Source organism: Leptonychotes weddellii, chromosome 1 (assembly GCF_054177405.1).
Source record: "Leptonychotes weddellii isolate Sample4059 chromosome 1, ASM5417740v2, whole genome shotgun sequence".
NCBI lineage: Eukaryota > Metazoa > Chordata > Mammalia > Carnivora > Phocidae > Leptonychotes > Leptonychotes weddellii.
The window spans coordinates 4,126,801-4,139,033 of NC_138369.1; the positions used below are offsets into that span (position 1 = coordinate 4,126,801).

Sequence of the window (12,233 nt, forward strand, 5' to 3'; positions counted from 1 at the left end):
TTCACGTAACATAAAACTAACCATTTTAAGGTGAGCAACTCAGGGGCATTTAGGATATTTACAATATCTATCTAGTTCCCAGACGTCTTCAGTGCCTCGAAAGGTAAGCCCCTTCCCATAAAGCAGCCACTCCCCATCCCCCAGGCCTCCCATCCCCTGGCAACCACTCATCAGCTTTCCTGCTCCATGGAGTCACCTGTTTGGGACGTTCCAGATATTTCATAAAAGTGGAAACATGCAATATGCGGTCTTTTGTGTCTGGTTTCTTTCACTGGATGTAATGCTTTCAAGTTTCATCCACGCCGCAACGTGTACCTGTGCTCCCTTCTGTTTTAGGGCTGAGGGATGTTCCAGTGTATGGATGCATCACATTGTCCATTCACGCACGGAGGGATGTTTCAGTTTCCATCCTTTGGCTACCATGCAAAGTGCTGTGATGAGCATGGGTGCACACGTATTTGTCTGAGTACCAGTTCCAAATCTTTGGGTATCTAGCTAGGATTGGAACTGCAGTCATCGGCTTTTTAAACACATATGCCAACCTTCATCTCTCCCCTGCTTAAAATCTTGCAATGGCTTCCCACTGAGCGTCCAGGGGGTTAACTAATTATGCCCTGTGGGCCAAATCCAGCCATCCCCTCTGTCTGCACAGGAACAACTCTCTGGAGAAAGCCCTTTAGCGAGCTGCAGATGCCCACCAGGGATGTCCTCCTCTGCCTGATCCCCACTCTGCTCCCAGTGTCCACCTCCCTGACCGACAGCCAACACCTCACCACCTTCCATGGCCCTGCTGTCAAGGAGAGAATCCCAAGCAGACTCTGTGCTGAGCGCGGAGTCCGATGTGGGGCTTGGTCTCATGACCCTGACATCATGACCTGAGCCGAAATCAAGAGTTGGATGCTTAACTGACTGAGCCACCCAGGCACCCCTATCTATCTATTCTTTTTTCTATCTATCACCTATCATCTATCTATCTATCTATCTATCTATCTATCATCTATCTATCTCTATCATCTATCATCTATCTATCATTTATCTATCATCTATCTATCATTATCATCTCTGTGTCTACACACATACAATTTATTTTAAGGAATTGGCTCGTTTTTTGTTTTGTTTTATTTTTAACTAGGCTCCACACCCAACGTGGGGCTTGAACTCATGACCCTGAGATCAACAGTTGCATGCTCTACTGACTAAGCCAGCCAGGCATGCTAGGAATTGACTCATTCCTGTGGGGTTGTGACTGTGGGGTTTAGCAAGTCTAAAATCCATAGAACAAGCCAGCAGGCTGAAGATTCAGTTAAGAGTTGATACCACAGTCTTGAGTCTAAAGGCTAGAAACTCAGGGAGATTTTCTATGCCGCTATCTTGAATTCCTTCATCCTCAGGAAACCTCATTTTCTCTCTGCCGCCCTTCAACTGATTGGATGAGGCCCACCCACATTATCAAGCGTAGCCTGAAAGTCAATTGACTGTAGGTGTGAATCACATCTTAAAAATACCTACCTGGCAACATTTACACTGGTGTTTGACTAAACCATGCCCTAGCTAGGTTGACCCAGAAAATGGCTATTATTGGATCTAAATGACTACACTGGTGGCCCCACGGTAGGCAAGGTTTCTCACATTGCCCCGTTCTCCTTTCCTCTTTGGACATCCTCACTGTCTGAAATCAACTCCATGCTGTCCTTAGAATGTCAGTTTCAAAGACCCTGTAGGTTCTGCTCATCTCTGGGAACCACAGCTCCATCAAAACAACACCCCATGTGCTAAAAAGAAAGGAAGAAAAGGAATCCCAGGGCACAAGAAAGGGGAAATCAGCAAGAAAAGAAATGAGAGGAAAGACATCAAGGTGGGTGGGCAGGTCGGCTGGGACACCTAGTGAGTGATGAGGATTTTTTGAGTCTCCCCTAGACAGAGGTCCCTGCCAATCAGGGGCTGGGTGTGTGTGTTTGGGGGGGGGGGTGGTTTGCTGGCTGTGAGTCTATTTCCCCTGTATTCCTGGAATCAGGAGGTGGGGTTTACAGGACCTGGGGGTCTTAGGGGAAAGGTGCTGAGAAGGGGCGACTGCGAAGCTCAGGGCTTTTCCGGTGATCACCACATCAAGAGCCGGGAATGGATCACACCCTAAGAGTCCTAGCGGCGCAATTAATCAGAAGAGGCATCGAGGACCCCAGTTCCCCTCGGCGGCCAGTGAACCCATTTGCCTGTGGCTACTGCCCTCCACGTAGCTCTGGGGATGCTGTGACCACGATGCCCCCGCACTTCCCCCCCTTGACCACTGACTCAGACCTTCCCTTTCGCTCGTTCGCTTGCTCACTCACCCGGAGCTCCAGCGGAAACGGCGCCGGGCCTGCCCCCTACCGCCCCCTCCTGGGAACTGCCACCGCAAGCGGGATGCAGGCGAGGTAGCAAACGGAGTTGCGCGTGAGCCGCAGGTGAGGGGCAAAAAGGGATGAAGGTGAGAACAGGTGAGGATGCAGCTGGGGAGGCAGGTGGAAAGAAAGATAGGGGAGCATATGGGTAAGAGAGTTGGTAAAGATACAGGCAAGCCTGCAGTTGGAGATGTAGGCGTGGGCCAGGTGAGAATGCCAAAAATCCAGGTGGATACAATCCAGGGCGTAGGTGGGACAGCAGGTAAAGATTTAGGTGACAGTATTGGTAAGAACGCAGGTGAGGATGCGGTCAGAGGGCAGGTAAGCAAGGGGTGAAAGGGTAGTGAGTTGCTGGTGAGAATCCACAGAAGGTTGAGGCTGAGGAGCAGGGGAGATGCAGGTGCAGGTGAGGCAGGCGCATGCTCCCTGGGCGAGGAAGGACACCCTGCAGGTGGACTGCAGGAGGGAAGCAAGCGGAAACCAGGTGTGGCTTCAGGATGGAGCCGAGTTGCTGGTGAGGCAGGGGGGCTGGGGGTGGTATCCCAGCTGCCTCTTTCCCTCTCAAAGACCTTCGCACATGGGGAGACACATGACATATAACTGCGGCTTTATTGTGGGGACTGTGGGGAGGGGTCAGTTGGGACAGCCAAAGACGATCATGTCCTCAGCGAAGCTGGCCAAGTCTCGGCACTGTTTCTCATTCTCCTCATCCTGGCATTCTTCGGCCTGAGGCCACAGCTCCACCCATGTGTCCTTCCCAATGATGTAGCTGATGCTGGAGGGGGGGGGACGGGGAGAGGCAGGAAAGTCAGGGGCAAGGCCGGGGAAGGGCAGGCAGGGGTGACCCTGGGCAGGCACCGGGCTGGCACTTACTTGGGTTTCTCTCCCCACAGGTCGGAGGAGACGCCCCACATTAGGTAGTATTTCCCCTCCTGCAGCTTTAAGGCTTCTCTGCACTTGATGTGGCTGATGAACCTGCGCTCCTGGGCAACCCGCACCTCATCCGAGCCTGGAGGGGAGGCCAAGGGGAGCTGAGCCGGAAGGCGGCAGGAGGGAACCGGGAGGGAACCCGAAAGAAGGGGAGCAGAAAGGCGGAAGACAGAGTGCAGGGCTGACCTGATTTGATGATCTGCTCGATGACCATGATGTAGTCGTCGAAGTCATCCGAGGGCTCCTTCCTGAGGAGCCTGGTCTTGTACACTGCGGGGGCGGGGGGCGAGGGCCATGGGGGTCACCCTCCCCTGCAAGTGCACCTGGGCACATGGCACCCACCCCGCCCCTGCCCAAGCAGATACATGCAGGATCACAGCCAGTCCGGAGACAGTCCCTGCCCCCCAGCAACCCACCCGCCACACACGATCCTACACACGGCCCACCCACAACGACCACGCCTCCTCCCGCCCACAGTCATAGGCACGACCACGCCTCCTCCCGCCCACAGTCATAGGCACGACCACGCCTCCTCCCGCCCACAGTCATAGGCACGACCACGCCTCCTCCCGCCCACAGTCATGGGCACGATCACGCCTCCTCCCGCCCACAGTCATGGGCACGACCACGCCTCCTCCCTTCCACAGTCATGGGCACGACCACGCCTCCTCCCGTCCACAGTCATGGGCACGACCACGCCTCCTCCCGCCCACAGTCATAGGCACGACCACGCCTCCTCCCGTCCACAGTCACCCGCAGCCACTGTCTCACATCTCCGCGGCTCAGCACAACTACAACCTCGCAGTCGCTCACACCACCCGGCGTACGACCACATCCACTTGTACCCTTGCACACACCCAGCCCGCTCATTACCACGGTTCCCATGCAATCACGGCCCCTCACAACACATTTACACACACACACACACGTCGCCCGCACCCACGGCCACACACAGCCAGTGCTACATGCAACCACGACCATAACACAGTCACATGCACACCCACAGCCACACACACACTGTTGCTCACACACGCTCCGGTGTGCATGAACCCACTTACCATAGTCTATGCCGGGCTCACAGGCCTTGTCCAGCCGGTACGCGTGGGTGACCTTGTCCACCTGCTGCATGAAGCAGTTCTCTGTGGGGTGGATGAGTGGGGGGCATGGTTATAGCCCACGTCTCATCCAGGGCCCCCCACTCCTGGGCCTGTCCCTCTGGGTGTGGGCTTTCAGAGCCCCTTGGGTCACCCCCAATGGGAGGAGGGTCCGGTGGGTGTGGCCACCCCTTCCCCGCCCCTTTGCGCCCACCCTCAGCACAGCGGCACATGTCCTGGTGGCAGAGCTTGCTCAGCAACCCGTCTTCCTTCTCTGGGTGGTAGAACCGGACGCAATTCTCATCTGTGGGCAGAGTGGTGCAGAATGGTCAGAGGGCTAGGGCCTTCAGCCCAGAGAGCCGGGGGAGGGGGGAGGGGCTCGGATTCCCAACTCCCGTCCCTCAGACCTGGAGATGGCAGGTCCCCAACCCTGGGACCCTCAGACCCCCACCTTTCAGATCCCTGGGACCCTCAAACCCCAGCTCCTAGGTCGGCTGCTCACCCAGGTTGTAATAGGAGTACACCTTGACTGATCCAGGCTGGATCAACCCCACATTAAAGTACTGGTGCACTTTGAAGGATAGACAGTCCTCGTGGTTATGCGAGATCTGTGGGGAAGGAGGAGGCCGGTCAGTGGGACGACATGGAAGGGAACCTAGCATGGGTACTGGGGATTGGAGAAAATGAAGGATCAAGGTGGGGTATGGGTGGGGAGGGTGGGGGGCAGGAAGCTCTGCCAAAAGATTTATGAGCACTTCAACAAATCCATGTTGTTTCTCCAAGGGTCGGAGCTAGATTACACTCGCCAGGTTCCTTCCTTCACAAGTGTGGCCACGTGACTGAGTTCTGGTCAACGGACTGCTATCTATGTCCATAAAAACATCCCATGGTTAACGATACTGAGTTGTATATTTACAAGTTGCTCGGATGCCTGGGTGGCTCACTTGGTTAAGTGTCTGCCTTCTGCTCGGGTCATGATCTCAGGGTCCTGGGATCGAGCCCCGCATCGGGCTCCCTGCTCAGCAGGAAGCCTGCTTCTCCCTCTCCTCCCCACTTGTGCTCCCTCTCGCTATCTCCGTCTCTTTCAAATAAATAAATAAAATCTCAAAAAAAAAAAAAAACCTATGTGAGGTAATGGATGTGTTAAGTAACTTTATTATGGTGATCATTTCCCAGTATATGCATACATCGAATCATTACGTTATACACCTTAAACTTACATAATGTTATGTCAGTTACTTCTCATTAAAGCTGAAAAAATAAAGAAAGAGAGAGAGAAAAAAAGAAATAGATATACATATGTATGTGTATGTGATAGGTGTATTTGGAGGAAAAGGCTAACAGTGAATTTGGGTAGAACTATGGAACTGTGTTCTATTGCTCTGCAATTTCCCTGTAAGGTTGGGATTATATAAAAATTTAAATGTACAAAAATTAAAATACAAGAAAATGTCAATGCTCATCTCCTGCACAATCCTCTTTTCTTCTAGAAAGAATGGGCCCAGCAGACGACTCTAAGAGCCTAGGAATTGGAGCCCCAAGATAGAAGGCACGTGGATCCCTGAGTGACTGTGTGGAGCAGAAGACCCTTTCCTTAACCTCCCACACCAACTGGACTTGGCATGAGTGAGAAACACAAGTGTCCTGTGTTGGGATCCCCATATATTCTTGGGAGTTTTATTATAGTAGCTAGTGTTACTTATGCTGACTAATATGGGGTGAGGGGCATGGGACTTAGCAGGAAGAATATGAGGAAAGCAAAGCGGGAAGACATAAGTAGGGGAGAGGAGGAAGCTCAAGTCAGGTTGGAGATGCAAAGAGTGAGAGTTCAGATGGAGAGCCTAGAAGAAGGGAGAGAAATGCCAGGGGATGGGGAGTAGGGGAAATCCTGTTCACCACTGAGCACCTGATTTTTTAAACCAACGTAGCTCTTTTCAGTGGTTGTTTAAGACTCTGATGGGAAGAAGTTGGAGGAAGCAAGCATAAACTGAGGTTGGAACATGAGTGGTCAGAAGGTATGGATGACCTGGGTAGACCACCTCATTCCACCTGCCCCTTCCTCCACCACCCAACAGCAGGGACCCCATCTCTCCTAGCCTGGGCCTGGCCTGACCCAGAGGAAGGCCAGCCAGGTAGAGGTCAGGTCCCCATTGGAAGCCTTACCTTGTCCAGGTAGATGATGAGGGTGTTCTTATTGGAGAAGGCCTTATTCAGCTCGTACTTAGAGATGTATTTCTCGACACCACTGTTCAACTGGGGAAAGGTAGGACTTGTGAAAATCCTCCTTAGTCTTCTTCCAGACCCCAGGGTTCTTCCCACTGATCCCGGCCCTCAAACCCACAAGCCCTTCATACCTCGTTGAGATCACTAAGGTCAGGAGAAAAGCCAGTCATCATGGATATATCCAGGATCGACATGGTAGCATCCTGGTCTCCTAGGTACCTGAACGGGGCAGAGAAAGGGCAGTTGGGTTCCAGGGTGGGGTCAGCCCCGGGGGTCAGTTCCTGGACAAGGGGGTCTGATCAGAGACTGAGGTTCCTGGTTCCCACATAGCAGCACAGAGGGATATTAGATTTTAGGAAACATTCCCCAAAGGGAATAATGGAAAGGCAGTACAATGGTCAAGGAGACTAATAGCTCAGGCTCTAGAGCCCAATTGCATGGGTTCAAATCCCAGCTCTATATGACATCTGATGAATCACTTGACCTCTCCATGCCTCAGTTCTTCTAGAAAATAAAGGCAAGAAAATGTTACCACGGTCTAGCTCAATAATAGTGGGGTATAGTAATCACAATTGCATAAAGTACAAATCTTGTTTCTAGCTCTTCAGTCCACCAATCACTGTGCAAATAACAGATGCACATCACAGTCAATGACCAATCACGTCACTTCTTCCAAAAGTCTGTCGGTGCTGGAGCATTGAGCAGCCATTATTCAGTTCATGCACTGATAGCAAGGCGTGTGGTTGTGTTAATTCCGTATCTCCCAGTGGATCAACCCACCTGACATTTTGTAAAAATGAGTCATTGAAAGAGGGAACTAGCCAACAAAGATGAAAGCGCGGCAGGGCAATGAAGACTGGTAACGCTGGAAGTAAAATTTGAATAGCATATAAATGGAATTAGAGAATAAACGGCGGGCTGTGGGAATGTCGCCCCTGCTGCCATTTGAGAGGCTGGCTATGCAGTGGGAGGAACCTGGGGGAGGCAAGCCCATCAACATAAACGAGGAGAATGGCTGTGACCAAAGGATGCAGCTGTCCCAGGGGAAATGGCGCCGGCAGAAATGCCTCCATAACTCTTGGCCGCTCAAAGGATTAAGTGTTGGAAGCTGACCTAACTCAGAAGGGAATGTGACAATTCACTATGTCATAAGAAAGATGCCTGCTTTATCCATATCCTCAGTTATACAAAGAAGAGGAAGGAGGCGCTTTCGAACCACAGTACTTTCGATGAGTGTTTTACAAGGGAGGAAACAAAAAATCACTTGCATCTCAACGTTCTGATGTTTTCCTTTACAGCATACTAAAATACTCGTTGTACTGTCGTTTTCATTTCTCTATACCTTTATAACTGGCAGTATGAGAGTTTTTGATGTTGTGATAAAATGCTTTAAAGGTCATGGAACAATTGTAACTTCCCCGACTGATTGTTGAGATTGCTCGCACAGCCTCAGCCTACGTGGCCACTGCTAGTCTCGGACTTAGCCATGCACAGTGAGGACTGTGCCTGCGGCATCCACCTCCTGGGGGGACTTAAGACAATACCAGATGCACAATGCAGTCTTGCAAAGGATTAGGTACCAGAGATATTATTTGTGAGAAGTCTTGTTATAGACAGAGGAATTGCCAAGATGACCCCCCAGTGAGCCATCATCACTTACCTGGTACAGATGTTAAGGATCATGGTGCTCTTGGCGTCCTGAGGCCTCTTGACTAGAAACACAGAAGACAGAAAAATGGGAGGGGGGTTCCTGGGTCCCAATTAAGGAGGGGGGCAGATATTAGGATGGGGTTGGGGGAAGGGTAACAGGTAGGGTCTTTACTCCCTTTACCATCTTCAAGGGCTCGTTGAATGTCAACCCTGAGGTCAAACTTCCGGCAGGAGGCTTGGCCTTTGAGCTTGGCATAGTACATTGTCACCACCTGGTGAAATAGTGGGGGTGATGAAGTGTCAGCCCACTTGAGTTGAGAAGGAGAGGGTCCCTCTGGGGCAGAGGGGTTGAGAGAAAGTGGTGGGCCAAGCAGGTGTGTGTTTCTGTTCCTTACCGACAAGGTGCCTTCTCCTTTTCCTTTAGCTATTACTTCGAAATTCTCATTTTTCTTGGTCTGCAGGGAGAGAGAAGTGAGGATGTTGGGAACCAAGCCTTCTCCTGGCTGCAACAATCATCTGCTCTCCCTCCTGCCTCTGGCAAACCCTGGCTGGTGTGGAGGGTGACAGCAAGGAGGGTTTGGCTAGGCAGATGTACCTCTTCTGACCGCAGGAGGCTAGCAGATTCCCAGACAATGCGGTGCTTGATGACAGAGCTTCGGCTGGGCAGTTTGATGGCCACCTCCAGGTTCAGGTCCCTGTGGTCAGGGACATCCTTCTGGTATTGGGCCAAGGCTTGGAATACCATGAAGGTGGCCTAGAACCCATGAGAGAGGAAGAGACTCAGATCAGAGGGAGGGGGCACTGAGACTGTAGCCTAGGAACCCCCCCTACTGCCCCCCAGAGAGGGTAAAGATGAGATTGGGAGTTGTTAGGCACCAAGGACATGCTCTAGATTCTTCAAGGGACAGAGGCTTAGACCAGAGTTTGGAGACACTAAGAACATGTCTAGAATCCACCAGAAATTGTAGGCGTAAGACTGAGCCTATAGCAACACTGAGAATGTGGCCCAGATTCATCCAGAGGAGAGTCTAAGACAAGAGTTTGGAGTCACTGAGAATGTGTTTAGAACGCACTTGTGAAAAAAGAATGAAGTTGGAGCCTGGGGTCACTGAACATATGATCTAGAATCCAAAAGGGATACGGAGAATATGACTGACAGCTCGCCAGAAAGAAAGGGGGTCAAACTGGAGTCTGAGGTTTTTGAAACCATGGCCTAGAACCCACCAGGAAGAGAAAGGCTGGGAGTCTGGTGGAGCTGAGAACCTGGTCTAGAACCCGCAGGAAGACGAGCTAGCATGGAGCCTGGTGGAGCTGAGAACCTGGTCTAGAACCTTCAGGAAAACGAGCTAGCATGGAGCCTGGTGGAGCTGAGAACCTGGTCTAGATACCAGGAGGCTCAGAACATAGCTTGGGGCATTGAGAATGTAGTCTAGAACCCACAGGTGTGTTCACAACTGAAAAAGCCTGATCTCTTAAATCCACTCCAGCCACTCTGGCTTGTGGGACAGAAGGACTGCCCCTCTTGGTCTCAGCGTCTTCTCTGGGAGGCCAGACGACGTAGGCATGCAGGGGCCTGGGGGATATGGGGTCACTTACCTGGGTGGAGCCATAGCCACCCCCATAGTATCTCTGCTCATTGAGCCAGCGCACGACAGGAGGTACAAAGTCAAAGTCTTTGAGCAGCAGCAGGGCCAAGAGGGCGTAGGATGTGGCTTCCACACTGTAGAGCTTCTGGCCAGGTTCCTCCCAGCGCTCCCTGTCTGCGGAGAGAACCCCCCCAGCCCCCATGCTCACTGCTCTGTCTAGCCTGGAGATGGCTCAGAGAAAGCTCAGAAGAAGACTCCCCCTAGACTCCCCCTGGCTGACATCCAAGGCCCTCAATCTGCTGGCTCCTGCCTCACTCTCTTTTCTCATTAACCTTCACTCGTCCACTTAAATTCTCAACTGTAGCCCCACTGATCTACAGGAGATTCCCTAAACTTTCCATGCTCATTCTTATTTCTGAGTCTTTTGAAATTCTGTTCCCTCTACTTGGAGCACCTTTTCTCCACTACTCCTGTTAATCCCATCCTGTACAATCTGGCTTCAAAGGCACCCCAAGACTCGGTGACAGACCCCTGCCCTTCCTTCTGTCTCTCAAAACATCCTGTGCTCTCCTGTGCCAGCATTATGATGCTCTACAGCAATCTGTTAACTCATTTCTTTCCTCAACTGGAGTGTGAGGACATGATGGCAGGGGCTACACTGTATTCACTGTGATGTCCCAAGTGCCTAAGAAAGTACTCATGGCAGAGATTGTCATGAGGAACCATTCCCTCCTCTTCCTGGGCACACAGCTGGACTACATCTCCCACATATCTTTGCAGGCAGGTATGGCCACAGGACGGAGCTCTGGACAATGGAGTGGGCACGGGCAATGACAGGGGCCCCTTCCATGCCTGGTCTGCCTCCCTTGCACAATCCTCCTCTTTCCCCTTCTGCTTGGATGGAGTGGATTCCAAGGACCTGGAGTGGCAGAGCCATGAAAAGAAAGAGTCTGGGATCCGGGCATCAATGTATGGAGGAGATCCATCCATGAACAAGAAACTTCTTTGTGATAAAGCACCTCAGTATATGTTACATCATATTTCTTCACATATGTTCCATCAGTCAGTGCAAATCTAGTATAGATCATCACTGGAACCAATGATTAAGTGCTCACTAGGTGTTAGGCACTGTGCTAAATTGCCTATGGCATTATCTTGCCTAATCCTAATGACTCTTGAGATAATGATAATATTAGGACAATAGCAGTGATAGAGCTCTTACTGGGTGCTAGACCTTCTACCTGCATTACTCATTCAATCTTCACAACCACCCTATGATGTAAGTATCATCTTAAGATGAGGTCCAGAGAGGTTCAGTGGCTTGTACAAAGCCACACAGTGAGAATATGGCAGAGTGGGATTTGAATTTGGCTCTGTCTGATGTCAGAGCCCACGTCCTTGCTCCTGGGTCATAGCAAGTGCTCAACACACACTTGTTGAATGAAGGATGCAATGGACCTTATGGTGTAGCTTACAATGAGGGCATCTCACACCTCCGAGCCATCCACCCAGCATGGCTTAGCACCATCCAGTCCAGCTCAACTTGAAGCTGCCCATCCCAGCGCTGCTTAGAGCCACGCATGCCAGCTCAAGACGACCGCCCCTAAACCCCAGTCATGCGTTCCTCTTTTACCTCCCCAGGCTGCCCCTCACCTTTGGCTGTGCTCAGAAATTTTCTGAGGAGGTTTCCCTCCAGCTTGCCTAGCTGGGCGAGGGCGTAGCCAGCAATGGCCACAGAATATGATCCCTGCAGGTTCTCGTAGTGGGCTGCAAGATATTGTCCTGCCTTATTGATGCTGCCCGGCAGGCTCTATAAGAAAGAGGATTGAGTACTTTGGTAAGGTGAACATTACTGCCACAGAGAGCTGGTAAGGATCACACAAGCACCACTTCCTGGGTACCAGGATGGTTTCTGTCCTTGGGACATTTCCCCCCCACCCTGCCGCGGGTTTTCAAGACATTTTAGCCACCGTGAGCTGCCTTGTTGCTGAATACCTAAGATGTGCCTGGGACAATTTATATACCCAATGGTGTACTGGTAGCTATTTAAGCTCTCCAGTGTGTGTGTTTGGGGGCAGGGGAGGAGGGCGGCTGGTTTATAGATTGCCAGGTACTGTGACGTAAATACTCCCACTACAGCCAACTTCAAGCTACCACCATAATGTCCCTGAACATGGAGTGGAGAAGAGATGCCCCAGATAGGCACTTGCGAGCTAGTAGGAATGATTCAGCACCCTGCTGGGAATGCCTCTTGTCTAATCATCAGCTTCATAGCTAACACTTACTATATGCCAGTCTACTTTTATCATCATCCCTACTGCACAGATGAGAATACTGAGACCCAGAGAGATGAGGGGTGGAGGAAGACATGA

The 12,233-nt window shown here is 51.4% G+C and overlaps 1 protein-coding gene across 1 annotated transcript in view; it reads right to left on the bottom strand.

Annotated features, from left to right (window-relative positions):
• Positions 1-2,968: 2,968 nt before the first annotated feature.
• C3 (complement C3) overlaps positions 2,969-12,233 on the bottom strand; it is a 33,710-nt gene continuing 24,445 nt past the window's right edge. Inside the window, exons 28-41 of the mRNA XM_081807908.1 lie at positions 11,515-11,671; positions 9,872-10,035; positions 8,871-9,029; positions 8,671-8,730; positions 8,457-8,547; positions 8,286-8,337; positions 6,757-6,844; positions 6,566-6,655; positions 4,905-5,010; positions 4,617-4,706; positions 4,367-4,447; positions 3,495-3,578; positions 3,252-3,387; positions 2,969-3,153 (exon numbers count right to left, since the gene is read on the bottom strand). Coding sequence (XP_081664034.1) covers positions 3,012-3,153; positions 3,252-3,387; positions 3,495-3,578; positions 4,367-4,447; positions 4,617-4,706; positions 4,905-5,010; positions 6,566-6,655; positions 6,757-6,844; positions 8,286-8,337; positions 8,457-8,547; positions 8,671-8,730; positions 8,871-9,029; positions 9,872-10,035; positions 11,515-11,671 — 1,500 coding nt within the window. The 3' untranslated portion in view covers positions 2,969-3,011. The remainder of the gene's footprint in view (positions 3,154-3,251; positions 3,388-3,494; positions 3,579-4,366; positions 4,448-4,616; positions 4,707-4,904; positions 5,011-6,565; positions 6,656-6,756; positions 6,845-8,285; positions 8,338-8,456; positions 8,548-8,670; positions 8,731-8,870; positions 9,030-9,871; positions 10,036-11,514; positions 11,672-12,233) is intronic.